We start from the raw sequence: 25,472 nt of genomic DNA, 5'->3' as shown, positions 1-25,472 counted from the left end.
GAGTTTATAGCCTACCGAAAGAGGTCCATAATATCTGATGCATAAATGACTATTATTATTATTATTATTATTAATGCTTTACGTCATAAACATTTCATGCAATGCATAGGATATGTCATATTTTACAGTAAAGAACTGTTATGAATTAGTAGGGGAACTTTGTGAAGTCATATCCAGACTTGCACTATGCATCCAAGTACGTCTACTTTCTAGAAAGCCTGATTAGATTAGCACTCTGCACTTTACACCTTCAAGGTTGACAGGCTTTTCCATAGTAGAGCTGCAGTGTATACATTTTTGGAATAGCTTATGTGCAGCAAAAAACATCTACATTTAAATGGACAAATCTCATCAGAAATTTGAATCTTGGATCAAATGAGCAGATATAAACAGTTCCACTTCAGTCCACGGGGGGGCAGTATAAACCTCCACTTCTGGTCACTACCTTGGAACGTTAAATGAAGTCATTTAAATGCAATTTATTTATTGCATTTATGAACAAAACCTGTGCTGCACCTCAGGAGTTAATTTAGGTTTTTTTTTTTTTTAAATCATTGGATGGTTGGTATGTTGGAAGTATAGACAGTTATAGTTGAGTTGAGACCCCTGCTCAGTTAATACAGTGTCTGCATTTTTGGCTAATAATAAACCACAATGGAAATTTTTTACTAGTTTATTACCAAAAAGTTGTTTTTGTTGTTGAAACATGGTTGTGGCTGGCATGACAAATGTAAAAACACTGGAAGAAGGGTTGGAAGGAATTTACAGTGTTATAGTACAGGGTTAGATAGAGGAGTTCAGCTAAAGCGGATCCGGCGCATAGAGCCTACAGTGCTGCTCTGAGCTCCCCAATCTGAAAAGTTGTTGAAGTCTTTCTTCTCCAGGATGTAGTGAGCTCCTTTGTAGTTAGGCTCCTGGTACACCACCCAGCTACAAAATGCACACACAGTAAATTCGGTTACACTGGAGGGTTTTCTGCAGCATCTCAATGGGATTCAAGTCAGGACTTGTGTGCTTTGGATCATTGTTCTGCTGCATAACCCAACTGCGATTGAACTTTAGGTTACAAACTGATGGTCAGATATTCTACTTTAGGATTTTTTGATAGAGGACAAGTCGTTTAGGTCCAGTGCTAAAGCAAAGCAGCCCCAGGTTTCCATTAAAACACTGGACGCAAGGTAAAGCCAAGCTGGCCGATAACACCTGCCGAGATTCTCACCCAGATCTAAGTAGTGATGGGCTAGCATTACAGACCGCTGCACCACCCGAGCACCTTCAATAACAGTTGTAATTGTAAATATGTACATTGTAATTATGGTAGATCTACAGAACTACAAAGCAAGCATGAACTCACGCTCCACCCAGCACCCGGATTGAGAAGGCTCTGTTTAGGTTATATCTGGTCATCAGGTTAGGGATGTCATCCTGAAATTCATTTTTTCTCCCAGAGAATCCAGGTCTCTCAAACAGCTGAACACGGGGCGGGTTTGTGTCCTGCACATGCCACACATTCACATTTTAGTGCCATATGCCAAGTCCATAAAATAAGACAATGTAAAGGAATGTGCTCGCGTCTGACCTGCTTTATGGCGCGTACAGATGATATGCGGTCACCTTGGCCACACCACTTATCTGTGCAGTTATAGTCACCGTGGTCAAACATGTCCCACAAATACTGGCGCCCACGGAAGTGCTCGTATTCATAGCCCACCCAGCTGTTCACAACAAACACACCCACATATTAACAAAGTTTAGAAAGACTGTAAATAAAGCTTAGAACACTTGACTGAAAGGGTTTAGGAGTACAAACATATCTTCAAAAGAAGAGAAACCCAGATTAGATGTGGAGTAAATGACAAGTAATCGATTTAAACTTTAGTATACATGTAAAAACTGTAAAGTATAAAAAAATATGGCTATTTTTATACTTTTTTTATACCTTACAGTATTTGTAGGTCTAAAGCAGAACTATATACACATTTCAGGGACCCATTCTACCAGTATACGTATCTGTGGGTCATTTCTATATACTCACGCTCCACTCTCCACCTGCACAGAGTTGCATCTTTCAGGAAAGTTCTTGTCACTCAGTCTCTGACAGTCCGAACTGAGATCCAGCCGCCGACCGGCAAAGTTCCTCTGCTCAAACAGAGTCACCTGATCCAGAGCATAAAAATATAAATAATCCTTCTGTTTATTACATGCACTCTCAGAACAATTAATCCATGTTAATTAAATAGAAGTCCACAAATACAGGTAGAACTGAATGCACACAGATCAATCCTTTTGAAATAAGAGTGCTAGGAATTAAGTTGTTTGCAAATTATGACAATTAATTATGTAAATAATTAGGACAACACTTTACTAACATGCATTTTGCTTAATGTTGTTACTTACTTTACCACTGGATCCATAAAAGGCACGTTGGAGCACAGACCCCAGTTTGCTACAGCATACGGAAAACAGAGATAAAAACAATATTACCACTGTTGTAATGGAACTTTAGTAATGGTCCTCCTGGAAGGGTAAGTAACTACTTTTTATTCTAAACCTAGATCACTAATGTGAAAAAGTATTTGCTCCCTAAACCTTATAACTGGGTGTGACACCCTTGGCAGTAACAATTGCGATGAAACGTTAGATTCTAAATCATTAGAACCCAGCCCTACAGGCAGATTATTTGGAGCTGCTGTTGTTTCTCAGTACCTGGTTTGTTGGGCTACTCCAGGGATCTTAGTAAAAATGTTCATTTCAGCTCATGGAGGGCAGTATGGTGCCCTTTAAATACTGCAGGTCAAGTGAGTTAGGAAGCACTAGAACACTCATTCTGTTGCGCTTTTTCCCTCAGCAGCTTCTCTCAGTATTGATATGCTAAACTCTATGGACACAGTGAACTGTGTTTGTGTCTAAATACATTCCTACACTTACATGCTTTCACATATAGCATGTTCTCCAAACCAGTTCTGTACACACACAAAGCACAGATTGCTTTGTCAACACTTTCTGTTAACAGTTCAGCAATTGTTTTCCAGTGTTATGTTGTTCTTCCTTTAAATGCAGTATTTGGGTACATTTGAACAAATCGAAGTGATTTACTGATGTATTTATACAGTTTCTCAACCACTGAAAAGTTTAAATAAGAACTGTACTCCCTTATATAAGCTGGTGTAGCCTAAAATTCCATTAGTGATACAAGACATTAGAAATTGTGAAGAAATTGTGATTTAAATGTGTGTATTAATAATGTGCATTAATTCTATTTAAATACATAACGTTTAATTTAATTCAAATGAATATTTACCAGGGCAACTTGAGGATCAGAGCTGTTAAGACAGCAAATTACACTGGAGGTCATAATTCTCTGGCTCATCAGTCTAAAACGGATATAAAACAGAAAATTCTGTTCAGCAGGGCAGGTGGAAATAGTGATTTTTTATCTAGTAAAGATGTTATTGTTTACTGTAATGCTATACATTATTTTAGATTCAGATTTTACATTAACAGCACTATTACTCCCCTACATATTTTTGATTATCCTCATCAACATTAGCTTTGCTTACAGAGTCAAATCTGAGTTTCTATTAAATGTGTCTGCCCCAGCACTTTTCTCCTCTCATCACATGTGCTATTGTGAACAGAACTGGGACCTGCTGGATGCTTCATCTCTGTTTTGTGCTTGGATAAAAGCACCTATGGAGAGCAGTGTACGACGTGGAAAACTTTCTAGTATCTTGCAGTAGATTCTAGCAGAAACAAATGCAAGGCCAGGAACAGAGGAGAGCGTATATATGCTCTGGCCCAGGTTAAAGAGAGAAAAAGGGAAGTACAGTAGAGAAATGGAGAAAGGCATTTAAAATTTCTATTCACATTTTTTTTAAATCAAGTCTATTTTGAAATAATATAAAATATAAAAATGTAATGTCATAGTGTAATAGCAAACCATCTAATTGTATATTACATAATACAATACAACATAATATTATACATTTTAATACAGTAAATATATATATATATATATATATATATATATATATACATATACTGTATACTGTATATATATATATATATATATATATATATATATATATATATATATATATATATACTGTATACTGTATACTGTATATACAGTATATATATAAAATCCCTGGGGTATTCAACAAATCTGGAGACGCATTATGTCTCCATCTAGTGGACCAGCGGTGAACTACACACAAACACATAGTTGCACTTCACTAAAATGTTATCATACGTAGCGTAACTCATCATAATATTTATACAAACACACTCTTTAGGGTAAGAAACAACAGAATTTTGCATTTTGTATAGTGCATTCCCTGTACAATAAGTGGAGATTTGATCGTCGCTCTTTTTCGGCCATTTTTAGGAAAAAAAGTTAGTGTTAGACGAGTTAGTGGATTATTATTACTGAATCTGGAGACGCTCTATGTCTCCCTCTGGTGGACCAGCAGTGAACTACATAATGTAATAATTCCTCCCCATACGCACACATAATTGCGTAACTCGTCATAATAACTATACAAACACACTACTTAGGGTATAAATCAAAGGGTTTTTGCACCTTGTCCTGTAAAATAAGTGGATATTAGATCGTCGCTCTTTTTTCAGCCGTTTTTAAGAAAATAAATAGAGGAGTTGGTGGATTATTACTACAGTCGTAAACCTGGAGACGCTCTATATCTCCCTCTGGTGGACCAGCGGTGAACTACATAATGTGCAACACCAGAAGGGCCCGAGGACCAACAGTCCCTGATTACATTATTTTAAGCAATAAAATATGCATACAAATACGCTGTTATTTAATATTTAATAATGTTTTCACACAGCGAACAACAACCAAATGTAAGCATTCAGATGAACAAATCAGAACACACAGAACAAGCCATTTCAGTTTCTAACTGAACTTTAAAACCTTAGAAATAAAAGACGGGGCGGATTTACAAAAATAAAGTTTAACGTATAATTATTACTGCGCATAAATTCTCTTCACTACTCAAATGCTTAGGTCGTTGTTTTAGTACAAGACGTCACGTTAAATTTTGTCCCCGTTAATCGTTGTTCGTACAGTCTGTGTCGCTTTTATTACGTCACACATTAGTATGTCTCATTTACGGGTTTGCCGCTTTGCATCTGAATGACTTACACAGTATTGCTGCCACCATCTGGTAAAAAGGGGGAATTACATCTTGAATTGATATACCTAATTTTTTTCTGTTTGACTGTGCTGGCGGGCCACAAGTAATGCAATTTAAGACAGAAGCGGGCCGGACTTTGGACATGTCTGGTATAAATCAAAAGGTTTTTGCACCTTGTCCTGTACAATAAGTGGATATTAGATCGTCGCTCTTTTTTCAGCCGTTTTTAAGAAAATAAATTGACTAGTTGGTGGATTATTACTACAGTACTATTAAACCTGGAGACGCTCTATATCTCCCTCTGGTGGACCAGTGGTGAACTACATGATGCATTTTAAATTGTGTAAATGTAATTCAACTCGTTTAGTGAATTATTGAATCAAAAAGCATTGCAAACAGGTAGATAATACATTATATATCTATTATTAACAATGCTTATCTGGTGACAGCTTACAGCTTCGACACAAAGTCTCTGAATTTTAATTGCTGGCAGGTAGATTTGCTGCTATGTACAGAGTCCAACCCATTTCAACTCATGTTTATTTATCAGCATCACGTTTGGTCGCTAGATGGGGCTCTTACATAAATAAGTCTAATTAATCACTTTAAAGTCACTTATTAGGATTACAAAACAATTTCTTCTGGATTTTTAAGCCTCATCCGTGTATATATCAACGTTTGTGTCCACCAACATTTTAAAAGCTTCTCTGATTAGACCACATGCACAGAAAAAGGCTTTTAACACTGGCTCTGTCCGAAATCACACACTGATCCCTATTCCCTACAAAGTGCCAAACTAAGTGCATTATAGATCCTCTGCCTTCTTAACATCGTTTGAACAATAACTTACTATAATGCATTTCACAGTAGTGAGTTGGCTTTTCCTTTTATGTTTCAATACACAATTACTAGCATAACACACCATGTAGTGCACTAGTGTAGTGGATAGAGTGTGATTTCGGACACAGCCCGTGTCTGGGAGGCGACTAAAAAAACCCGGGGAAAACAACAAGCTCAAACGGCTCTGTTCCAGTCTATCGTCGAGAAGGCAAGTATCGCTCAGTTTAACTCGACTGAGTGACTGAGTGTTTAAAGAAAGAAGTAAATATATATTGTTACATATTTTGCAGTGCTGGCATGAGTGTGTGGTTAATTAAATATCTGTAACGTATGTAGTAGTATTGTAGGCAGCCACATTTACATTCCTACCTGTTTCTACGAGGTCCCGCCTCCTGCATAGTGATTGGATGCATTTGTAGAAACTTGATGCTGATTTGATGATTTTGTAGACCGATCCTAGCTCAGATAGCGGAATACGGGTGAAAAAGAAACACAACTAATAATAGTACAGAAACTTTTGATAAATTACACGCTTGTTTTTTTTTTAAGCTTTACATTTATTTTTGCCTAAAAGAAACGACGTTATAGACGCATTTTGCTTAAATTTATACCCAAAAGTGTGTCAATGTTGGTGGATGTGTTAAAGAGAGCATAAAATGAGTGTGTGTGTATATACTGTATATACACACACATACATATATTAATGTGAGGGAGAGAGAGTTATACCAACTAACTATACCAGTGGTACTTTTTTCCCCCCCAGACTCCATGAAAAATGCATGATCCATCAGAAAATGGTCTGTTTGGAACTCCTAATTATGACAATCTGGAGGATGAGTCCTTTCCCCCTCTTCCACCACCTTTGTCCCCTGGAGATGGAAATTTTGAAGAGGACCCACTGGGCACTGGAGATGGTTTGTGAATTATGCATATGCATGCAGTTTGTCTTTACTTGGATAACTCCAATACCAATGTTGAATTCACTACATGTACCATTCATGTATTTAGGTGAGATGTCCAAGTTACCTGATGTTCCAGTTGCTAAAAGGAGAACAGTTAAAAGACCCCAGCCTAAACTTGACTCCATGAGGTTCTTACTGTTTACACGTTCTGCATTAATACTGAATTCATATATGCTTTGAACTAATACATTTTCTCCTCCTCGTTGTTATAGGCTGCTCTCTGATCGAGGACTTCCAGCCTTACGGACGTTATTTGCTGATGTCAAATTTAAGGGCAAAGGCCATGAGGTGGATTTACTGACACATTTTCTTTCTATGTGACAATTTAATAGTTTATTAAATATTAATATAGCTCTAATCCCACTATCGACTTTAGGCTGAGGATCTTAAGATTCTAATGCAGAAAATGGAAAACTGGGCTCACAGACTCTATCCAAAGCTACAGTTTGAGGACTTTATTGACAGACTGGAGGTTCTAGGAGGCAAAAAAGAAGTACAAGTAAGTGTAATGGAACAACTCAATCTCTGGGATAGACTGTAATACTGTGTTTGCCAGCAATACGGTAATTAAAGTATTTTATTTCACCCATAGACTAAAATAATGAACAATTCTAATGAAAAATCTCATGTCTGTGTTGCTGCAATGTGTAACAGCGGTCTATTTTTCTTGTAGACGTGTCTAAAACGAATACGTTTGGACATGCCTCTGACACACGAGGATTACGGTGGAAACAACGAACATGGTAAGGAAGCCACCCAGCAATACTGCTCACCGATCTCTGCAGATCACATCCGGTTGTAATGCAATGTTGTTATTTTTTTGTACGTTTTGTTAAGCTGAAGCAGAAGGCCACATGCAGGAAGACGAAAATCCGTTTGGAGATGGTTTCTCTGAAGATCCATTTATCCATTCCACTCCCGCCCCTGCAGCAGTAACTCTTACCGAGGAGCAGCAGCAACGGATTGAACATAACAAACAGATAGCTCTGGAGAAAAGGCTGGCTCGACAAAAACAAATGGGTATAAGATTAGCATCCACACTTATTTCATGTAATACACTGTGGCCATATTTCAGTGTTACTGAGTAAAAAAAAATCTAATAAAATGGTCATATAGTACACAACAAATTTAATTACGATTGTCTAATCTTTTTCAGAATCATCACAGTCAACTTTCCCGGATGATCTGGTTACCAGTCCTACAGCGCACAACCTCAGTCAGGATGACCACACAGACCTAAATCAAACCCCAGCAGAAACCGAGACACCGCTCAAACAGAAACCAGCCGTGTCTCAAAGCCCCCCTCTTAACGAATCCGACAGATCAGTTCCGCAGCTAACAAATGGCATCATTGATGATGATAGCGACTGATCTGCCAATCTTTTGTATATGCAGGTAATTCATTGGAGTCGGCACAAACTGCAGCTGATAAACCATGACGTTCTATCTAAGCTCCAAATGAACCAGGAGAACAGATGGCTTCTACTGAAACATAAACCATTAACTACCTACTTTCATACCTATTAAAACATTGACTACAGATGTTTCAGACAGTTCAGCTCTAACAAAATGTGCACATGAGACTTCATTCAAAGTGATTTTAAGGCACACTGTGAAGGTTTAAGATCAATTCCAATTTAAAGTTATGTTGTTGCTACTTTTAGATTGTCCTGGTAAAAACTGTAACTAACCGTTTTGTAAAGTTTTATATCTCAAATTAAATGAAGACTATAAAAAAAACCTTTCTACTTTTCTGTTATACTTCTGGTGACTGAGATAGCCACGCCAGGATATTCCAGCTTTGGTTGACTTGGAAATGTGCTTGGGATCATTCTCTTAATTTCACCACAGAAAGTAAATCATTCCAGCTGCAGGGGGTCTTTTGTGGTCTGCACCTATAATTAAAAAAAAGCCTGCACAAGCATACATTACATCTAACAACTTTACATTTATTAACAAGTATTAATAATGCAATCAATAAAATATTTCATCTAAAGCATTCCTGGTTCACAAAACACATACATTTGTGCACTGGAAACCAGTTTCTTTCTATAGAAAATGAACGAAAGTGTAAATTTACAAACCTGCCACAGTATTGAATACCAATATTGTTATGGCAACACCTAAGCAATTCTATCCATCTTTAACCAATCTTAGAGTTCACTTAAAATTGGACTGTGGTTGAATTCCCGTAGCTAAGCTAATGTAGCACATGTCTGTGGTTCAGTGATGGTTAGGTCGAGCAAAGCGAGCTCACTGATCTCCTGCAGGAGCGAGTACAGGTTTGGCCCTTTGCTCTGCCTGAACTCCCTCTCCTCTCGGCTCAGTTTGGGTTTCCTTGTCTTCGCCTCTTCCGCCTGGAGTGTGGCCTCCTCCTTGCGGACCACCTCCTGCACCAGCTCGGACTGGGCGCGACCAATCGGACGAGATTCGGTGAGGTCGGTGTGATGTGGCCGGTCACTGATGAGCTCCAGATGCAGATTGTCAGGATGGCAGCGGGAAGGCTGGACAGAGATGCGCACCTGTGGAGCATAAAGAATGAGACATCAAAAAGTTCTATCAAGGAATAGTTAAGCATCTGATTTATTCTTCATTTACTGGTCCTGTAGGATATGTATGTGTGTATAATATTGACACACAACATTGAATGTAGGAACTTGCTGCAGTCCTATATACTGTACTAACCCAACAATATTGAGAGTTTGAACTCCTAAGTTCAAGTCTTTTTGGTGCTTTTGGCCTGGCGTGTCTGTGGGAGGAAAGGTTGTACTCTCCTAATTGCTGTTTGAGCAGGTGGCATGAGTAGTGGAGATATACAGGACACAATTCCAAGTGGACCAAAAATTGTATGCCTACATTTTCCCCCAAGAGTCCCTTCAGTAATAAATTTGGTGAGGTTAGCCAACCACACCTTTAATCCTGAGCCTGAACAGGACAAGTTTATTGTTTCTTATAGAAAATCAAAATGTCTCTGGATTCTCAGCATATCAGCTTACAAAGGAAAATCATTTACCGGCTGAAGTTCAAGCTGTCTCACACAACAAGTAATGAAATTAATAGGTATACTGTAACAATACTGTAATACCTGAATAATGTATGTGCCATAATGTTTATCAGCGTCAAACAGCTACACCTGGCATGCTAGAATTGTTACATAATGGAATGTCTTAGCAACACTTTGAATTTCATAACTGTGGGATAACAGTAGGTGGTGGTTCAACTAAGAATTGGATCAACAGTTTATCTGTGTGGTTATATTCATACTGAAACGTATGTACTTACAGTCACATGGTTGAAGAGGTAAAAGGTGTGTGTTCCTGCACTGGTGCAGGTGCTGACTCTGTCTGGATATCTCTTCAGTGTCCCCACCTGCCACTCGCATCTGCCATCACTCCCAACACTCACCACCTGGTTCTCCCGGTTCTTCAGGTACACTGCACCCTTCAAACCGTAGCTGCAGGCCCACACATAAAGCAAAACATTCATATATACTCAATTCACAACAGTAGCTGTTTTAGCAGACGTGCTGAACTGAATTTTACCGTGGCACAAAGACCAGCACGCCGTTGGCCCTAATGGAGTAGATGACAGCATCGGCCACACAGAGCTCGTCCGTAAGTGGGTCCTTGTCTCGGAAGTACAGGCACTGGAAAAGCTCTACGGACTGTTTTTGAGCATGCTGAGCTGCCTGCAGATCATAAAGAAACATCTACTGTAATATCTACAGTAAATTCAAAAAGTAAAAGTCAAGTATCCTCTGTATATTGGGTAACAATGCATTATATTAATTAGAATCCTGTTCCCAATAAAGAGTGAAGAAAGTTGATGTCTGTGTACTGTTTTGAATCCACTGTAAGCCAAAATGTTACACAGATTGACGACACAGCTTATTAAAAGCATTTCATGTGAAGCCCAGTGTGTAAATGACTTAAAGCCAGAATAAAACACAACATACTGTAGGTATCTAGTCAGATTTCATACTTACTCTGTTTTTGTTGTTGATTTGCTGAGCCAATTCCTCCAATTCCTTGTTGTTAGCTAGGCTCTTCTGTAAGCATTCCTCTTTATCAGACTGGACAGCAGTCATAAGTAGGCGGTGTACTATGATATCAGCATAGCGCCTAATTGGGGAAGTGAAATGGGTGTACCGTTCCAGAGCAAGACCTAAATAAATAAAAAATACATAAATAAAACACAGAAACAACCGAGTTATGTAAAGTTGTGTTGGTTGAATGTGTTGGTCTGGAGAAGCTTCAGTGAGCTAATGCTAAAGCGTAAAGGCTTTGTTAGCACTGAGCTCACGTTAAATAAAAAGATCCAAAACCATATCACTAAGGTATGTATCAGAAAGTTGTGACCCAAGAGTTGTTGTACAGTAATTCAATTGGCTCATCAGTGGAACTGACAGGTTTTACTTTTATCAGTTAAATATGTAGCAAGCAGAGTAAAAATTAAGTGTACCATAGTGGAAATATTGATCCTCGGGGCAAGCTCCGGTAGAAAAGTAAAGGGCGTTTGACATGGCCTGGGTGGCCATCACCCTCAGCAGTCGGTTTACCAGAGGATCCTTAGAATCCACTGCCTGGTCCAAAGAATCAGCCAGAGCCTTGTTTGATCTGTTATAGATATACTGTAGTTAGTTTAGTTCAATAACTACATCAAGGACATATAAAATATTACATGACTGAAAATAATCCTCACCGCGTATCAATGGAAAATCCTTGACTCTTAGCGCTGTCGATCAGCTTGTTAAAGAACTCCTGTCTGGGTGGCGGATGCCGCCTGAGCAACGCCTGGTGTGGGAAACCCTCCTGAATCTTGCGTGCCACCCAGTGATTGGCGTAGATCATGCACTCTGCCACCGTCTCGTGCACCTCCAGAGGCTGTTTGGGCACCAGAGCTACAATGTTCTTGTCCTCATCCAGCTGTGCCCTCACCTCCACACCTTCCAGCTCCAGAGCGCCACCCTTGTCCCTCTGTGAACGCAGGTGTCGGGCCACTCGGGTTAGCGTGTCCAGGGCATTCCGAAGCTCGGCCAGTTTCTCGTCCCGTTCAGAGATCTGTAACCGGGCCAGTTCTGGTACCTCGACCTTCTCTCTGTTTAACAGGCTCTGAGCCAGCTCGTAGTGAAGCTGGTATGAGGAGCGGATGACAGTGCGCCCGTACCACACATTACACACGTTAAGAGATTCAATGTCCAGCTCCCATATGACACTCACAGCGTATCTATATAAAAACAAAGCAAAAGCTTTTAAAGTTTTTTTTTTTTTTTTTTTTTAAACAAATAACACCCTAATTTACTTGTTTTAAAGCTACACACCTCTGGAGATGACATTGCTACTGCCACTGCTATATTACCTGGCTACTATTGCACGTGACACATTATATGGAAACCGGGAGACCACTACTACCAGCATCCTTTACTACTACCTCATATTTCCCTGTCCAAATGTACAAATGAAGCATTGCAATTCTATTTCCTAAGCACAATGAATCCTTGTTATACAGGTATTTGCATTTATATTCGAGAATAAAATTTAGTCTGGTGTGTGGCTTACCTGTCCACCCCTTCCAGCAAAGAGCAGAGGTCAGCACTCAACACTGACGGCAGCATGTCATACCTACGGTCCGCCAGGTAGTATGTAGTGGCCCTGCATGGATACATACAGTGCTTGTTAGAGTGGTAAAGTACCTACTGAGAATTTAACTATTTACTTTAAAAAAAGTAACACAAAGGTAATCAGTACCATGATGCCATACAGGGCAGGAAACATTACCTAGAACGAGCCTCCAGATCAGTAAGGGATCCTTCTTTAACGAAGTGTGTAACATCTGCAATGTGCACTCCCAGCTCCAGGCGCTTTCCATCAGGCAGGGTTCGCACCGACAGGGTGTCGTCTACGTCCTCGCAGCCCACAGGGTCGATACTAAACACCAGGTGTGTGTGGCGCAAGTCCCGCCGAGTGCTCACCTCAGAGTGGTTCATCTGCCAGGGCTGCTCCTTAGAGTTTACAGGCATCTCACGCAACTGGAAACACACAAGGATGCACACACAGTTTAGGGATGGCCACTGGAAAAAAACCAATTCAACATAAATCAGCACTGGAATACTGGTAGTGACTTCCTGCACTTACCTGTGCTTCAGAGAATGGCGACACGTGGATGCAGTTTTCCACCAATATAGTTTGAATTTCAGTCTCCACCTCACCCGTCCTGCCCAGGACTCTAACACTGTGGCCATTGGGATAGAGAGACGTGCTCTCCCAGGAGTCCACGCGAACAACAATCCTGTGGTCCTACACACAGCATTCACACATCTTAGCAAGTCCACCTCACGGTCACAAACTAAACGCATATATGCAGTATTAAGCTTAAATAATGTATTAATATTACAAAGTGTTATCCTGATTACCTGCAGGGCTTCTGCCTGTTGTGTGCTGATGCGGATCTTTGGAATACGACAGTCCCAGGGAATAACCAGGATCTTTTGAGAGTTTCGACTTTGGGACTGCAGTTCTTCCCGAGGGGGAAACGTTACCACATAGTCCCTCCAGTTCCTCTGCACAATACCGACAACAATGCCTGGAAAGAAGTGGTAACCATGTGACTGATAGCCATGGATGTCGGTTATTTATAAACATTATAGACTTAGTCAATTTGGGCAATTTGATTCAGCACAGGTCTTGGGAGCAGCACTAAGTGCACTGATATGTTATGTCATATACCACAATGGCTCGGTTCACGTAATGACCTAGATTTACACCCCTAGAAACTGTAAGGCATTCCGATAGTAGTATGTGGTAGTAAGAAATTATTACCAAGAGTATCTTACGACAATGTTCTGATGCAGGTAAGTCTACTCTGGTTACCTGTAGGCATGGGCTGACTCGGTGTTTCCTCTACTTTCTCCTCCCCTCGCTCCTCTGTTAAAGCCATACTACGACCCCCCCATTCACTCCGCGCCAGCAGCTCCACCGCAACCACATCACCATGTATTGCCCGGTTACGATGTCTCGTCCCGCTGATAAGCACATCACTGTTCAGCTCTGAGGACACAAAATTACACAACATGAGAGTTCAGCACTAAACTGAACTGATTTATCAATTTCAGGAGATTTTTTTCTTTTGCTGACCTGCGTTCTTGCTTGTCGAGCCCTCAAAACGCACAAAGGCCTCCTGCTGGGCACGATGCTTGTTCACATTGAGAGTGCCCTTAATTAGGAAAATAAGACATGACTAAAACCAAAAAACCAAAACCAGTGCAAGAAAGGATTTAATCCGATCTGAAACATGAGGCTTTACCTGAATGAACCTGCCAGATTTGATCCCGGCCTCCAGTACCTCCGCAGGTAAGTGCTCAGTGTACTCCTTTTCTGTTCCTTCGCTCTCTCGCTCTTGTAGAGTCTGAGCGATGGAGGCATACAGCTCGTGTGCTGCCTGCAGATCCGGCCAGAAACTTCCCAGGTATTCCTAAGGTAAAAAATGCTTTAAAAGCTTTTAAAATGGGTACTAGTATAGGGCTATTATTATTTATTTTAACTGAAAACTGTAAGTAAAACCCAGCAAGAGTTTACAGAGAAATTCAGACAATAAATCGAATTCAAATCAAAACTACAAAGCATATGAAATGTATACAATCATACACATTAAAATAATTAAAACACCCAAGTGTAAGAAAAGTATACACTTACTTGAGTTGAGATGACAAAAACACCACTATTCAGGCTGCCATACTCTTTTATGGCCTGCTGATCTTCTGTGATCATAACTACTGACATCATTCCAGCCAGATGGTTATAATACCAAACTGCTGCCTGATACACACACCTACAAGCAAACACATATACATATATGTGGTATTATAAAGTGTCACCTTTCAGCGAAGGAGAATCGTTTGCACAAAAAACACACACACACACACACACACAAGTCTCACCTTGTATGCCATTTCTCTGGTGTTTCTCCTTTATCTCTGGCACAGTATGAATAGCTCTGGAACTCATTGGCAAAATAGATGCAGTCATGACGAGGGTCCTTGAGGAGACTACGTAGTCTCTTATGGTGTCTATAGAATACAAGCACAAACAATAATCATGTTTTATTCACTATCATAACCAGGCTGAGTAATTAAGTAATATGTTTATTAGGAATAATCATTGTAATACTACTAAATGCACACAGTGTTCAATGACTTGTATTATGGGTGTACCTGCGTCCCCGTGCGCTTTGTGCAGCCTGGCATGCTGTCTGGGTAAACACGATGCCATGAAACTCCCTGAACTCTAAAATTTCCAGAAAGTCTCTTACCACTCCAGCATCTGGCACTACATAGTGGGTTACATCTTCAGACAGCAACTTGGCATCTGCAAGAGCATACAGATACAAACCCTGATTAACATTTATACTTTAGTTAACCATAAAAAATGCCTATTATTGGATGTAAGAGAAGAAAACAAACTAGTATTAGACCAATCTGAACAACAAATTAGTGAGAAAATGAAAAAAAAAAAAAATTATTAAGTACTTGTGAGTGTATATATATATATATATATACACAGGGGTTGGACAAAATAACTGAAACACCTGGTTTTAGACCACAATAATTTATTAGTATGGTGTAGGGCCTCCTTTTGCGGCCAATACAGCATCAATTCGTCTTGGAAATGACATATACAAGTCCTGCACAGTGGTCAGAGGGATTTTAAGCCATTCTTCTTGCAGGATAGTGGCCAGGTCACTACGTGATGCTGGTGGAGGAAAACGTTTCCTGACTCGCTTCTCCAAAACACCCCAAAGTGGCTCAATAATATTTAGATCTGGTGACTGTGCAGGCCATGGGAGATGTTCAACTTCACTTTCATGTTCATCAAACCAATCTTTCACCAGTCTTGCTGTGTGTATTGGTGCATTGTCATCCTGATACACGGCACCGCCATTGGATGCACATGGTCCTCCAGAATGGTTCGGTAGTCCTTGGCAGTGACGCGCCCATCTAGCACAAGTATTGGGCCAAGGGAATGCCATGATATGGCAGCCCAAACCATCACTGATCCACCCCCATGCTTCACTCTGGGCATGCAACAGTCTGGGTGGTACGCTTCTTTGGGGCTTCTCCACACCGTAACTCTCCCGGATGTGGGGAAAACAGTAAAGGTGGACTCATCAGAGAACAATACATGTTTCACATTGTCCACAGCCCAAGATTTGCGCTCCTTGCACCATTGAAACCGACGTTTGGCATTGGCACGAGTGACCAAAGGTTTGGCTATAGCAGCCCGGCCGTGTATATTGACCCTGTGGAGCTCCCGACGGACAGTTCTGGTGGAAACAGGAGAGTTGAGGTGCACATTTAATTCTGCCGTGATTTGGGCAGCCGTGGTTTTATGTTTTTGGGATACAATCCGGGTTAGCACCCGAACATCCCTTTCAGACAGCTTCCTCTTGCATCCACAGTTAATCCTGTTGGATGTGGTTTGTCCTTCTTGGTGGTATGCTGACATTACCCTGGATACCGTGGCTCTTGATACATCACAAAGACTTGCTGTCTTGGTCACAGATGCGCCAGCAAGACGTGCACCAACAATTTGTCCTCTTTTGAACTCTGGTATGTCACCCATAATGTTGTGTGCATTGCAATATTTTGAGCAAAACTGTGCTCTTACCCTGCTAATTGAACCTTCACACTCTGCTCTTACTGGTGCAATGTGCAATTAATGAAGATTGGCCACCAGACTGGTCCAATTTAGCCAAGAAACCTCCCACACTAAAATGACAGGTGTTTCAGTTATTTTGTCCAACCCCTGTATATATATATATATATATATATATATATATATATTATATATAATAAGGCAAATAAGACTAGTCCCCAACAACATACTATTATGAAACTAGACTTTTAAATAAACAAAGTACTGTGAAACCTGAACTCAAATAAAAATCTGTTATTAAACCAGACCTTTGAACACACAAACCAGCACAATACCAATGCCCAAACAACAAACCAGTATAGGACCAGTGCCCAAACAACAAACCAGTGTAGAAAGGTTCCCAAACAACAAACCATTATAGGACCAGTGCCCAAACAACAAACCATTAAAGGACCAAGGTCCAAACAACAAACCAGTACAGAAACAGTGCCCAAACAACAAACCGGTATAGGACTAGTGCCCAAACAATAAACCACTATAGGACTAGTTCCCAAACAATAAACCAGTATAGGACCAGTGTCCAAACAACAATTCATTGTTTAATTCATTATTTATTGATAAATGTAGCTCTGTATGCGTTAGTCAAGTTTAACGGACTCACTGTTCTCACATCCCGCCTGACACAGCTTACTTCCACACGGTACCTCGTCTCTTAAATAATGCTCCCTGACCACACGAACCTTCCTCCCACGGGAACTCCTTAAATGTAAAACTTTCTCTGTTTTTAACATTTTTAAAACGCCTAAATTATTTATCAAAACAACAACAGTAACTTCTGCGTTTGGATTTTTCTTCTTGTGTTTTAATGTCGGTTGGTGATTCTGTTTAGGGTGCACTGGCGCCACCAACTGCACTGGAGGGCGGAGAACCAAATTGAAACGACTAACCTCATTAATTAAAGAGATCAGCAATGAAAGGCACAGAACACTTACATTATATTAATAATCCCTGTTGTTTTTCAAATGTAACAGAAAATTCCTTAATATGACATTGAATTTTCCTTATATAACACTCTATTCTATGATAGTTCATTATTTTTTCTATGCTGGGCACTTAAGTAGGTTATGTATGATTAGAGTAAATACACTTCGCTATTGGGTGTGTGTTTATTCCCAAGACTGGTTAATCCCACAGTGTTCACAGTGTTTTTTCAACTGTTTAACATTATTAAATATTAAAAATGGTTTCATATCTACTTAGTATTACTGTTATTTCTTTACTGTGTACATTAAGTGCTTTATCTAGAACTTTATTGCCTTTGACCTTTACATAAGCAAGAACCGAAGGACAATTTATAGACAAAATCTGTATATTCTTGTCTAGGCTAAAAAATCAAATAGGCAGTTGATTATTTTAACTAAATCCTACTACTTCTAAAAATATGATTAATAAATAAATATATAAAGATAAAAATATATTAATAACAATTAGAACTGTACTAGTACAATTATTTCAAAATAAATAACAAAAAATATTGTTATTGACTTATACCACTACTTGTAACAAGCTGGGTTGCCAGGTATAATAGCCCAATACGTGCAAGAATTGAAAATGAACCCACTTTGCAGGATGCTTAACCAGAGTAGAACAATACTGTGATTAAAAAACACAAAAAAGGGTAAAGGGAAAAACAAGCAGTGGCCAAAATAACAGAAACATACACAGCCCACGATGGGGAAAGTGAATAGAAACAGGTTACCACAATACAGCAAAAAATATTTTTTTACTCACAGTCCCACAGTTTACACTGCATTAAAAAAAAACCAAGCCATAACACTTAAGGAACTGTCTGTAAAGATCATGACACTGATATAAAACAAGTTCTCAGAACCACAATGGTCTTTATTTTTAAATGGTAGCAGCTTGTATCATCCTAAATCTCTGGTAAAATTGGGTATGAGTCAATGTGGTAAGAATGAACCCAATGGTAACTCTAAAATAGCTCTAAAAAGTCTAAACATAGATGACAAAATGTTTGAAAGACAACCATCTTTGGAATATGCTTGCAGAGTGGCAAGACAGAAGCCACTGTTAAGTAAAAAGCCTATGACATCCTTCTTGCTACACGGCATAAAAAACACTTAATTAACATGATTAAACAATTCTCTTGTGCAATGGCATAGAAATAGTTTGGGCAGAATAGCAAGCACTCTATCTGGCACATCATAAAACCATCCATACAGTAACACATGTTGGTTGCAGTATCATTCTTCTACAACATGTTGAATAAAGGGTCTGACTACTATATATACATGAATTATTAACCACATATTGTAATTTAACCTTGCACCTAGTGTTTCCAGACTCACTGCAACATTAACCATTAAAAATAAATTATTTAATAATGATGGTATGCTTTTACAATTACTGCATACATTTTCTAAACATACCACTGAATACACCAACATGTATTACAGTATTTGTTATAACAAAAACAATTCAAGATGGAACAAAAGCTCTCAGGTTATTATTTTTAAGATGACTTTAATAGTAAGTGTATAAAACTAAGTGCATGTATTTTTTTTGAACAGTTGTTCTAATAATTTGCATAGAATAAATCATTAATATACTTCTGTAAAATAGCACTGATCTGATATATCATATATTGATATGACAGCATACTTAAGGATGTACACCTTTAACAGCTACTTTGCTAAAATTGCTTTAAAATACAACCACACCTTAACTGTTTTGATAAAAACATTCTAGCAGCGGTCAATACATTTTAACTTTATTTCTTAACACTGCACGTTTGACTGTCTTGTTGCAGTAGGCCTTTATCTCCTTTTCAATTAAATTAAATAATAATAATTTGTAATGAATTATGTGAATATACAATAGGGACCAAAAATCTGAGAGCGCTGGTGAAAATCTTCACGCGGACACGGGGAGAACATGCAAACTCCACACAGAAAGGACCCGAACCGCCCCACCTGGGGACCTTTTTGCTGTGAGGAGACAGTGCCACCCACTTAGCCACTGTGCTGCCCAAAACCCCATTAAGGAATTATTGGGGTACATAAAGAGAGAGAAGATTAAGCATTCAGTACCATCACAAGATGCTCTTATCCATGCATGGATAAGGAGAACCATATTAAACCTTGAGAAGGTTTGCTATGGTTTATAATAAAACATTGTTTTAAATGAGAGAAAATGCTAAATAAAAGCAGGTTTTCAGACTTTTGGTTCCCACTGTACATCAATCGGTTTATCAATATTCATGTATTCATTCATATAACAGTATTTTAATTATTAGACAATACAGCTTATAGTATAAAATGAGATAATAAATTTCTTTCCTTTTAATAATTACTACTGTAAAGTATAAGAAAACACAAAAATGTACATTATTCAAATAAGAACAAATAAAATACATATGCAAAAGATCCATCTCAGTTTGTTCTTTCCAGCAAACTGTGAAAAGACTTTAAGCTCATTAGGCAATTTGCTCATCTTGATTTTGCAAAAGGTGCTTAACATATTTGAAAAGAAACAGATCTAGAGACGTCTGGTTCAAGATCAAGCCACAGCTTATTGTGGAAGTTTTTTTTGGCATAGGAGAATAATCATCAGTTATACTGGCCCCGAGGGAAGTTGGTCATTCGGATGTTGTCCCCTTGTTGTCCAGGATTGTAGTAAGCAAAGCCGCCGAGTTTCAAATCCAGAGGCTCGCTGTTGTCCAGACGGAGAACTGAGAATTAAAAACATATAATACTGAAATAAAGTGTGACTTAAACTAACACTAAAATCAAGCACAGAACATGAACAGTAGAAGAAAGGATTTCTGTAATTCAATCATTTGATTTGTGACAAATACATGGTATACAATGATAGAATAAATAATTATAAACAATTATGAATTTCCTTTCATTTAATTTTCATCAACTGCTTTATCCTGGTCGGGTTGTGGCAGGTGTGGCAGGTCCGGTTCCACCAACAAACATGGCGTTAAAGAACTGTTTTAGGGCCCAGCTCCTGTACTCCATTAAGTACAATAATTGTTGCATTGAACTGGCTTCACATACACTAAATGATCAAAAGGAAGTGGACATCCTTCCCAGTTTTAAGGTATTCCAGTCACTCCTATTGCTAAATGTATAAAATCTAACAATTATATTAAATCAATGATATGCTTCAAACTTTGTGGCAACAGTTTGGAAAAGACCCTTTCCTATTCCAGAATGATTATGCCCATGTACAAAGCAAGATCCATAAAGACATTGGGTGTGAAGGAAATCCATTGACCTGCACAGAGCCTTAACTTCAACCATATTAAAATATGTGGTGATGAATTCTTCTGTGCAGGCCATCTCATCCAACATCAGAATGCTCATAGATTCCCACAGACATACTGCAGGATTCTGTTCATATCTGAGCATCTTGAAATTCTTGCTTGTGATGATCACACAAACCACAGATGGACCCTTTCCTGTAAGCCTGGTAATGCAACAGTGATGTTTAGGCTTCACACCCATTTTATTGTTTTGATTGTCTATTAAAAGGCGAAAGGGTAACACACAAACCCTATTCAAATCATAGAAAAGAGTCAAACATTAAACAGGCATTTAGGTTTTAGTATATGTATAGTAGCTTGTAATTACATGTTAATAATAAGCAATAATATAATTCGATGATTTGGTTGTTTTTACCTGGATCCTGTGGTGCGTCCTCCACCAGTTTCCTGTGTGAGAAATCTCTGTAGCCTCTTCGTTTTTGGATGACATAAATCACCATGGCTACAATTGATACAGCAATGGTAAAACCCAGAAATGCTCCCCAGGCCTGATTTTTGTGATGATCGTTAGTAGCTGATGACAAACCTGCAATCATAAATTATAATTATTGATCAAACAAATAATAACAAAATGCAAAATAACTGTCTATTTATTTAAGTTATTTACAGGTTTTTCTAAAGCATTGCCTGTTAAGATTAATTCACCATTAATCTAGGTTTAATATGGCAGTACAGAAATAGTCAATGATTGTAATAGTGAATGACCATAATCACTTATTAGTTAGATATACTAGGTACACACTAGTAAGTTCCTAATCTGGGAACACAGCCTTTTCCAGGACTTGTTGAGGAAACACAGCACTCATTGTGCTGCAAGGTTAGGTGTCAGTAACCAGAGAGCTTGACCGAGCACATGAAAGAAAACTGCACTGAAACAGTACCCAACGTATAAAGCCTGTAAGAGTTATATAAAGGAAATGAGACACTAAAAAAGTGGGACAGCTAAAGGGTGAAAATGAGTAAACTTGTTCGACTATGGATGCACACTGTGTTCTAGTTCCTAAAAAAACAATTACAATGTTTATGAATGAATCACACATCATATCATCATGTTGCTCTTTAACCTGCTCTTTGGCTTACACTTTAAAATGAACTAACTACATTATGTGAGCCATATATGTAAATCCCAGGCCTATATTTAATCACGAAAGACTAAAATTTTCCTACCTAATCACTATCAATGGCATCTTTTGAAAATAGGTGTTTACCACAGGCATAAATCTGAATATGTACCAAGTACAGAGTTGAGACTTTGAGATGTTTGCTAAGAAGCTCTATTAGGACGTGGTTAACAGAGGCGGTTGATTAATACAGATTAACTATGAGGAAACACACCTAGAGAACACTTAAAAACAATATCTGAAATTGCTGCTTGTGTGAATTCTTGATAGCAATAACAAGTTTGGATTAAAGAGGAAGAACCTGAGAAAGCAGATTTTTACCCCACTAAAAATTTCCTTCTGGATAAATAAAGTCTCTATCTATCTATCTATCTATCTATCTATCTATCTATCTATCTATCTATCTATCTATCTATCTATCTATCTATCTATCTATCTATCTATCTATCTATCTATCTATCTATCTATCTAGAGTTTGTGTGTTTAAATTCATAAAACTGCATAAAATAAACAGCACTGTACTGAAATGCAGATTCCACAAGGATCTGTGTTTCAATGGGAAGAATGAATCTTCAAATAGCTCTTCAAATAAAGTTTCTCCTTCTAACTAAGCACCAGTTCTTGAACTTGCGCTATGCAAGTTAGCCACTTAACTTTTGTCTGTTTCACAGATCTTACACAGCAAATTTTAAATCCTCCTTTTTTCCAATTTTCTGTTCTCAGTGGTAAAAAAACATTGTATGTTTTGTTACAATATGGTTGTCTACTGCTGTTGAGCAGAAAAAATAAGTTGATCAACACTTGCCAAAGTTATGGGCAAAAATACAGAGGTCCCTACTTTGACTCAGTGTATATTGTATAATTTTAAGTCTATAGATTTATTTATTACTACAGGGAAATTTGTCGCAATAATTTCATGTTTTAACCTCATACATGCTACAGCCATGGTGAATAAAGATAAGCTTGTAAAATAAGTCAATGTAACAGTAGTTTCACCAGTTTTAACAGTACTTTTAGACGGCACTCCTGTTTAATTGTTTTCACTAGCTTGACGTAAGCCTGACACAAAGAAAGATAACATACACATAGACGGTAAAACTATGCGTGGGAGTACAAAACAAACAATACAAAAAAGTTTCCTTCTTACCTCTATCCGTGTCCCCTCTGACATTAAATGATCCGCCAGTTCTGTTCATTTCAGTAACAAATTCAGCTGGAGCAGTCACATTTGTGAAATTGTCATTGTAGGGTACCTCAGCTGTTGGGAAAGTCCTTTCAGTGGAATTCTCATTAGTGGGCAACATGGTGGTTGCTGGGACAGTCTTTTCAGTGGAATTCTCATTAGTGGGCAACATGGTGGTTGCTGGAAGTGTCGTGTTGGTGGCATTTACGTTTGGTGGCTTAGTTGAATTTGCAACCTGAGGTGAACGTGTAGTAGTAACGTTTCCTGTGAATGTGACGGGGGTTGTGTCATTAGAAGTCATTTCTGAAGGTACATTTGTGCTGTTGGTGTTGTTTAGATCAGTTTTGTTGGGTGCTGAAGGTCCCAGGTTTGGGGTAGGTGTAGGTGTAACTGAACTGCTCACGTTATCGTCTGAGGTCTCGTGGATTTCATTGCTGTTGAGAGGTACAAAGGGTAGTGATGTCACTGTCACATTTTCATCATTTGGTTTGCCAGTTACTAATGAAACTGATGAGGTCTGGTTTTGAGCGTCATCTCCACTGTTCAGCTCAATGCCAGAGCCAGATGAAGCCCCCAGGTCTTCTTCTAATGCCATGGTGACATTTACGTCTGTATCAGGCATCGCCGTCACAGGGGATGAAGACTGAGCGGAGACATGTTGAAGGCTCAGTAACAGAGCAATGCTAAAGCCTAAGGTCAGCTTCATGTTTGCGTTGAGAACCTATATATAAAAAACAAGTTGCATATGAAAACAGTCAGATAACATTTTCATGAGTCATTGGACTATTGCTTTAGAGAAACTCTAAACCCCTACATAATACTGCTGATCTGAAAACTGCTGGTCTGTATGACCTAAAGTTGGGTTACACCATGATTAAACCATTAAGAAATCAATAACAAACCTAAATCCACTTCATTTGTGATGTGTTAAATAAACACCACCCAGAGATTTAGGTGTTTAAGCTGTGTTGCAAGGAGCTGCCACAAAAGCTGAATTTCATTGCAACATAAGGGCAATGGCTAGAAGATGATTTACCAGACACGTAACATCCCTAGAAACACCACTGGGAGTGCTGCTTGAAAGTGGCCCTGGGCAAAAGCCCAAAATGTCATCCAGAAGTCTTAGAACTCATCGGGCAATAAAGAAAAGCTGTAGGATAGGCCTGTAGAGTTCAGGGATACAGTACTAAGGAGTGATAAATCAAAAATGGAATAGAGGTTTGTATGGCTCAAGAAAAGCAAAGCTTAAGCCTTAAGCCTGAAGATGGGTCAGTGATGATTTGGGGATGTTTTTCTGCAGTAACTGGCAATCTAGACTTTATGACTGGCATCATGGATTCACTGAAATGCCATAGTATTTTGATGAGGAATGTTAGGCCTTATGTGGTAGACCTTGATAATAATCTAACTTTCAAGCAAGACAATGATCCAAAGCACACATGCACTATGTAATATGAATTCGAACCTTGTTACTAACTCTAGTGGTGTGATAAATGTAGGACAGAATGGAGGAACATTACATAACACAGTAAGTATTGCAAGAGGCCTAAATGAGCTTGAATGGCTGGTTTAGTGCCGAGTCATTCCAGGAAAGAATTAAACTTACAAAAACACATCCATAATACAATCCTAAACCATTTCAAAATGAATTGATGGCCATTAGATTTCTTTATGAACACATTCACAGATTTAGGTACTGGTTGTATGACCCTTAACATGTAAACACATCTAGTAGAAAGCCTACATAAAGTACTGTATACAATTACAGAATATCTACAATTGCAAGCTTAACCAAACAAAATAATACAAAAGGTTTGTTACAGGATAAAAAAGCAGTGGTTTGGGACTGTAAACAGCCTTAATTTTCATCTGAATAATGAGTTCATTAAATCTAAATTTCTAAATTGAATTCCCTACATAGATGGAATAATAAAACATAAAGGCAGAACACAAAACAGAGAACTAATTCTTCCATGGATAAAAAAAAAATATATGGAAAAGCTGTGACGAGTTAAAATTCAGACTTGTTTGAATATATGTAAATAATGTGTGTTGTGCCCTTTCCCTCAAAAACCATCGTCATTTAAGTTACAATAAGAAATTACAATACGAAACACTACCTTTTTGATTGGTTCGTACTTTAGAAACATACCAACACACCCAATGAGGTGATTTATTTGTGCAATTTAATTAAACTATTTTAATT

General features: G+C 38.6%; 4 protein-coding genes across 4 annotated transcripts; 1 reads left to right on the top strand and 3 right to left on the bottom strand.

Moving 5' to 3' along the window:
- Nucleotides 1–697: 697 nt before the first annotated feature.
- Nucleotides 698–3,663, bottom strand: crybgx (crystallin beta gamma X). Its single transcript, XM_062989314.1, has 7 exons — nucleotides 3,648–3,663; nucleotides 3,302–3,323; nucleotides 2,398–2,446; nucleotides 2,036–2,157; nucleotides 1,580–1,715; nucleotides 1,355–1,494; nucleotides 698–930 (listed from the first exon to the last, which is right to left on the bottom strand). The coding sequence occupies exons 1-7, from the start codon at nucleotides 3,661–3,663 to the stop codon at nucleotides 798–800; spliced, it is 618 nt and encodes a 205-aa protein (XP_062845384.1). The 3' UTR covers nucleotides 698–797.
- Nucleotides 3,664–6,142: 2,479 nt separating this feature from the next.
- On the top strand, nucleotides 6,143–8,686 carry tipin (timeless interacting protein). Its single transcript, XM_062989720.1, has 8 exons — nucleotides 6,143–6,204; nucleotides 6,760–6,910; nucleotides 7,005–7,086; nucleotides 7,171–7,246; nucleotides 7,335–7,457; nucleotides 7,632–7,701; nucleotides 7,796–7,978; nucleotides 8,115–8,686. Exons 2-8 carry the CDS (start codon nucleotides 6,772–6,774, stop codon nucleotides 8,327–8,329), a joined length of 888 nt encoding a protein of 295 aa, XP_062845790.1. The 5' UTR covers nucleotides 6,143–6,204; nucleotides 6,760–6,771; the 3' UTR covers nucleotides 8,330–8,686.
- Nucleotides 8,687–8,922: 236 nt separating this feature from the next.
- Nucleotides 8,923–17,399, bottom strand: dis3l (DIS3 like exosome 3'-5' exoribonuclease). The gene is made up of 17 exons (XM_062989574.1): nucleotides 17,270–17,399; nucleotides 15,168–15,321; nucleotides 14,895–15,023; nucleotides 14,650–14,785; nucleotides 14,261–14,428; nucleotides 14,092–14,170; nucleotides 13,828–14,004; nucleotides 13,371–13,540; nucleotides 13,093–13,254; nucleotides 12,736–12,986; nucleotides 12,517–12,609; nucleotides 11,660–12,184; nucleotides 11,420–11,574; nucleotides 10,944–11,122; nucleotides 10,501–10,646; nucleotides 10,241–10,412; nucleotides 8,923–9,480 (listed from the first exon to the last, which is right to left on the bottom strand). The coding sequence occupies exons 1-17, from the start codon at nucleotides 17,397–17,399 to the stop codon at nucleotides 9,154–9,156; spliced, it is 3,153 nt and encodes a 1,050-aa protein (XP_062845644.1). The 3' UTR covers nucleotides 8,923–9,153.
- A 2,706-nt stretch (nucleotides 17,400–20,105) lies between these two features.
- muc15 (mucin 15, cell surface associated) lies at nucleotides 20,106–24,074 on the bottom strand. The gene is made up of 3 exons (XM_062989944.1): nucleotides 23,231–24,074; nucleotides 21,318–21,488; nucleotides 20,106–20,359 (listed from the first exon to the last, which is right to left on the bottom strand). Exons 1-3 carry the CDS (start codon nucleotides 23,970–23,972, stop codon nucleotides 20,238–20,240), a joined length of 1,035 nt encoding a protein of 344 aa, XP_062846014.1. The 5' UTR covers nucleotides 23,973–24,074; the 3' UTR covers nucleotides 20,106–20,237.
- Between the last annotated feature and the right edge of the window lie 1,398 nt (nucleotides 24,075–25,472).

The sequence above is a fragment of the Trichomycterus rosablanca genome, chromosome 27 (genome assembly GCF_030014385.1).
Source record: "Trichomycterus rosablanca isolate fTriRos1 chromosome 27, fTriRos1.hap1, whole genome shotgun sequence".
Taxonomy (NCBI): Eukaryota; Metazoa; Chordata; class Actinopteri; order Siluriformes; family Trichomycteridae; genus Trichomycterus; species Trichomycterus rosablanca.
The sequence above is the reverse complement of the archived record's forward strand: the minus strand, read 5'-3'. Positions and strand labels throughout refer to the sequence as shown.

Bases quoted from the DNA above. Each gene is read 5' to 3' on its own strand.
- crybgx (XM_062989314.1), bottom strand. The intron at 2,158-2,397 runs GTAAGTAACAAC...GCTCTGGATCAG, and splicing joins TTTATGGATCCAGTGGTAAA to GTGACTCTGTTTGAGCAGAG. The intron at 1,495-1,579 runs GTCAGACGCGAG...TGGCATGTGCAG, and splicing joins CTGTACGCGCCATAAAGCAG to GACACAAACCCGCCCCGTGT.
- tipin (XM_062989720.1), top strand. From the start codon at position 6,772: ATGCATGATCCATCAGAAAATGGTCTGTTTGGAACTCCTAATTATGAC. The intron at 6,911-7,004 runs GTTTGTGAATTA...TCATGTATTTAG, and splicing joins CCCACTGGGCACTGGAGATG to GTGAGATGTCCAAGTTACCT. The intron at 7,247-7,334 runs GTGGATTTACTG...TATCGACTTTAG, and splicing joins TTAAGGGCAAAGGCCATGAG to GCTGAGGATCTTAAGATTCT.
- dis3l (XM_062989574.1), bottom strand. From the start codon at position 17,399: ATGTTAAAAACAGAGAAAGTTTTACATTTAAGGAGTTCCCGTGGGAGG. The intron at 10,647-10,943 runs GTAAGTATGAAA...TATGATCTGCAG, and splicing joins AAATCAACAACAAAAACAGA to GCAGCTCAGCATGCTCAAAA. The intron at 9,481-10,240 runs GTAAGTACATAC...TATGCTCCACAG, and splicing joins ACCTCTTCAACCATGTGACT to GTGCGCATCTCTGTCCAGCC.
- muc15 (XM_062989944.1), bottom strand. From the start codon at position 23,972: ATGAAGCTGACCTTAGGCTTTAGCATTGCTCTGTTACTGAGCCTTCAA. The intron at 21,489-23,230 runs GTAAGAAGGAAA...TTATGATTGCAG, and splicing joins CAGAGGGGACACGGATAGAG to GTTTGTCATCAGCTACTAAC. The intron at 20,360-21,317 runs GTAAAAACAACC...TTTAATTCTCAG, and splicing joins GGACGCACCACAGGATCCAG to TTCTCCGTCTGGACAACAGC.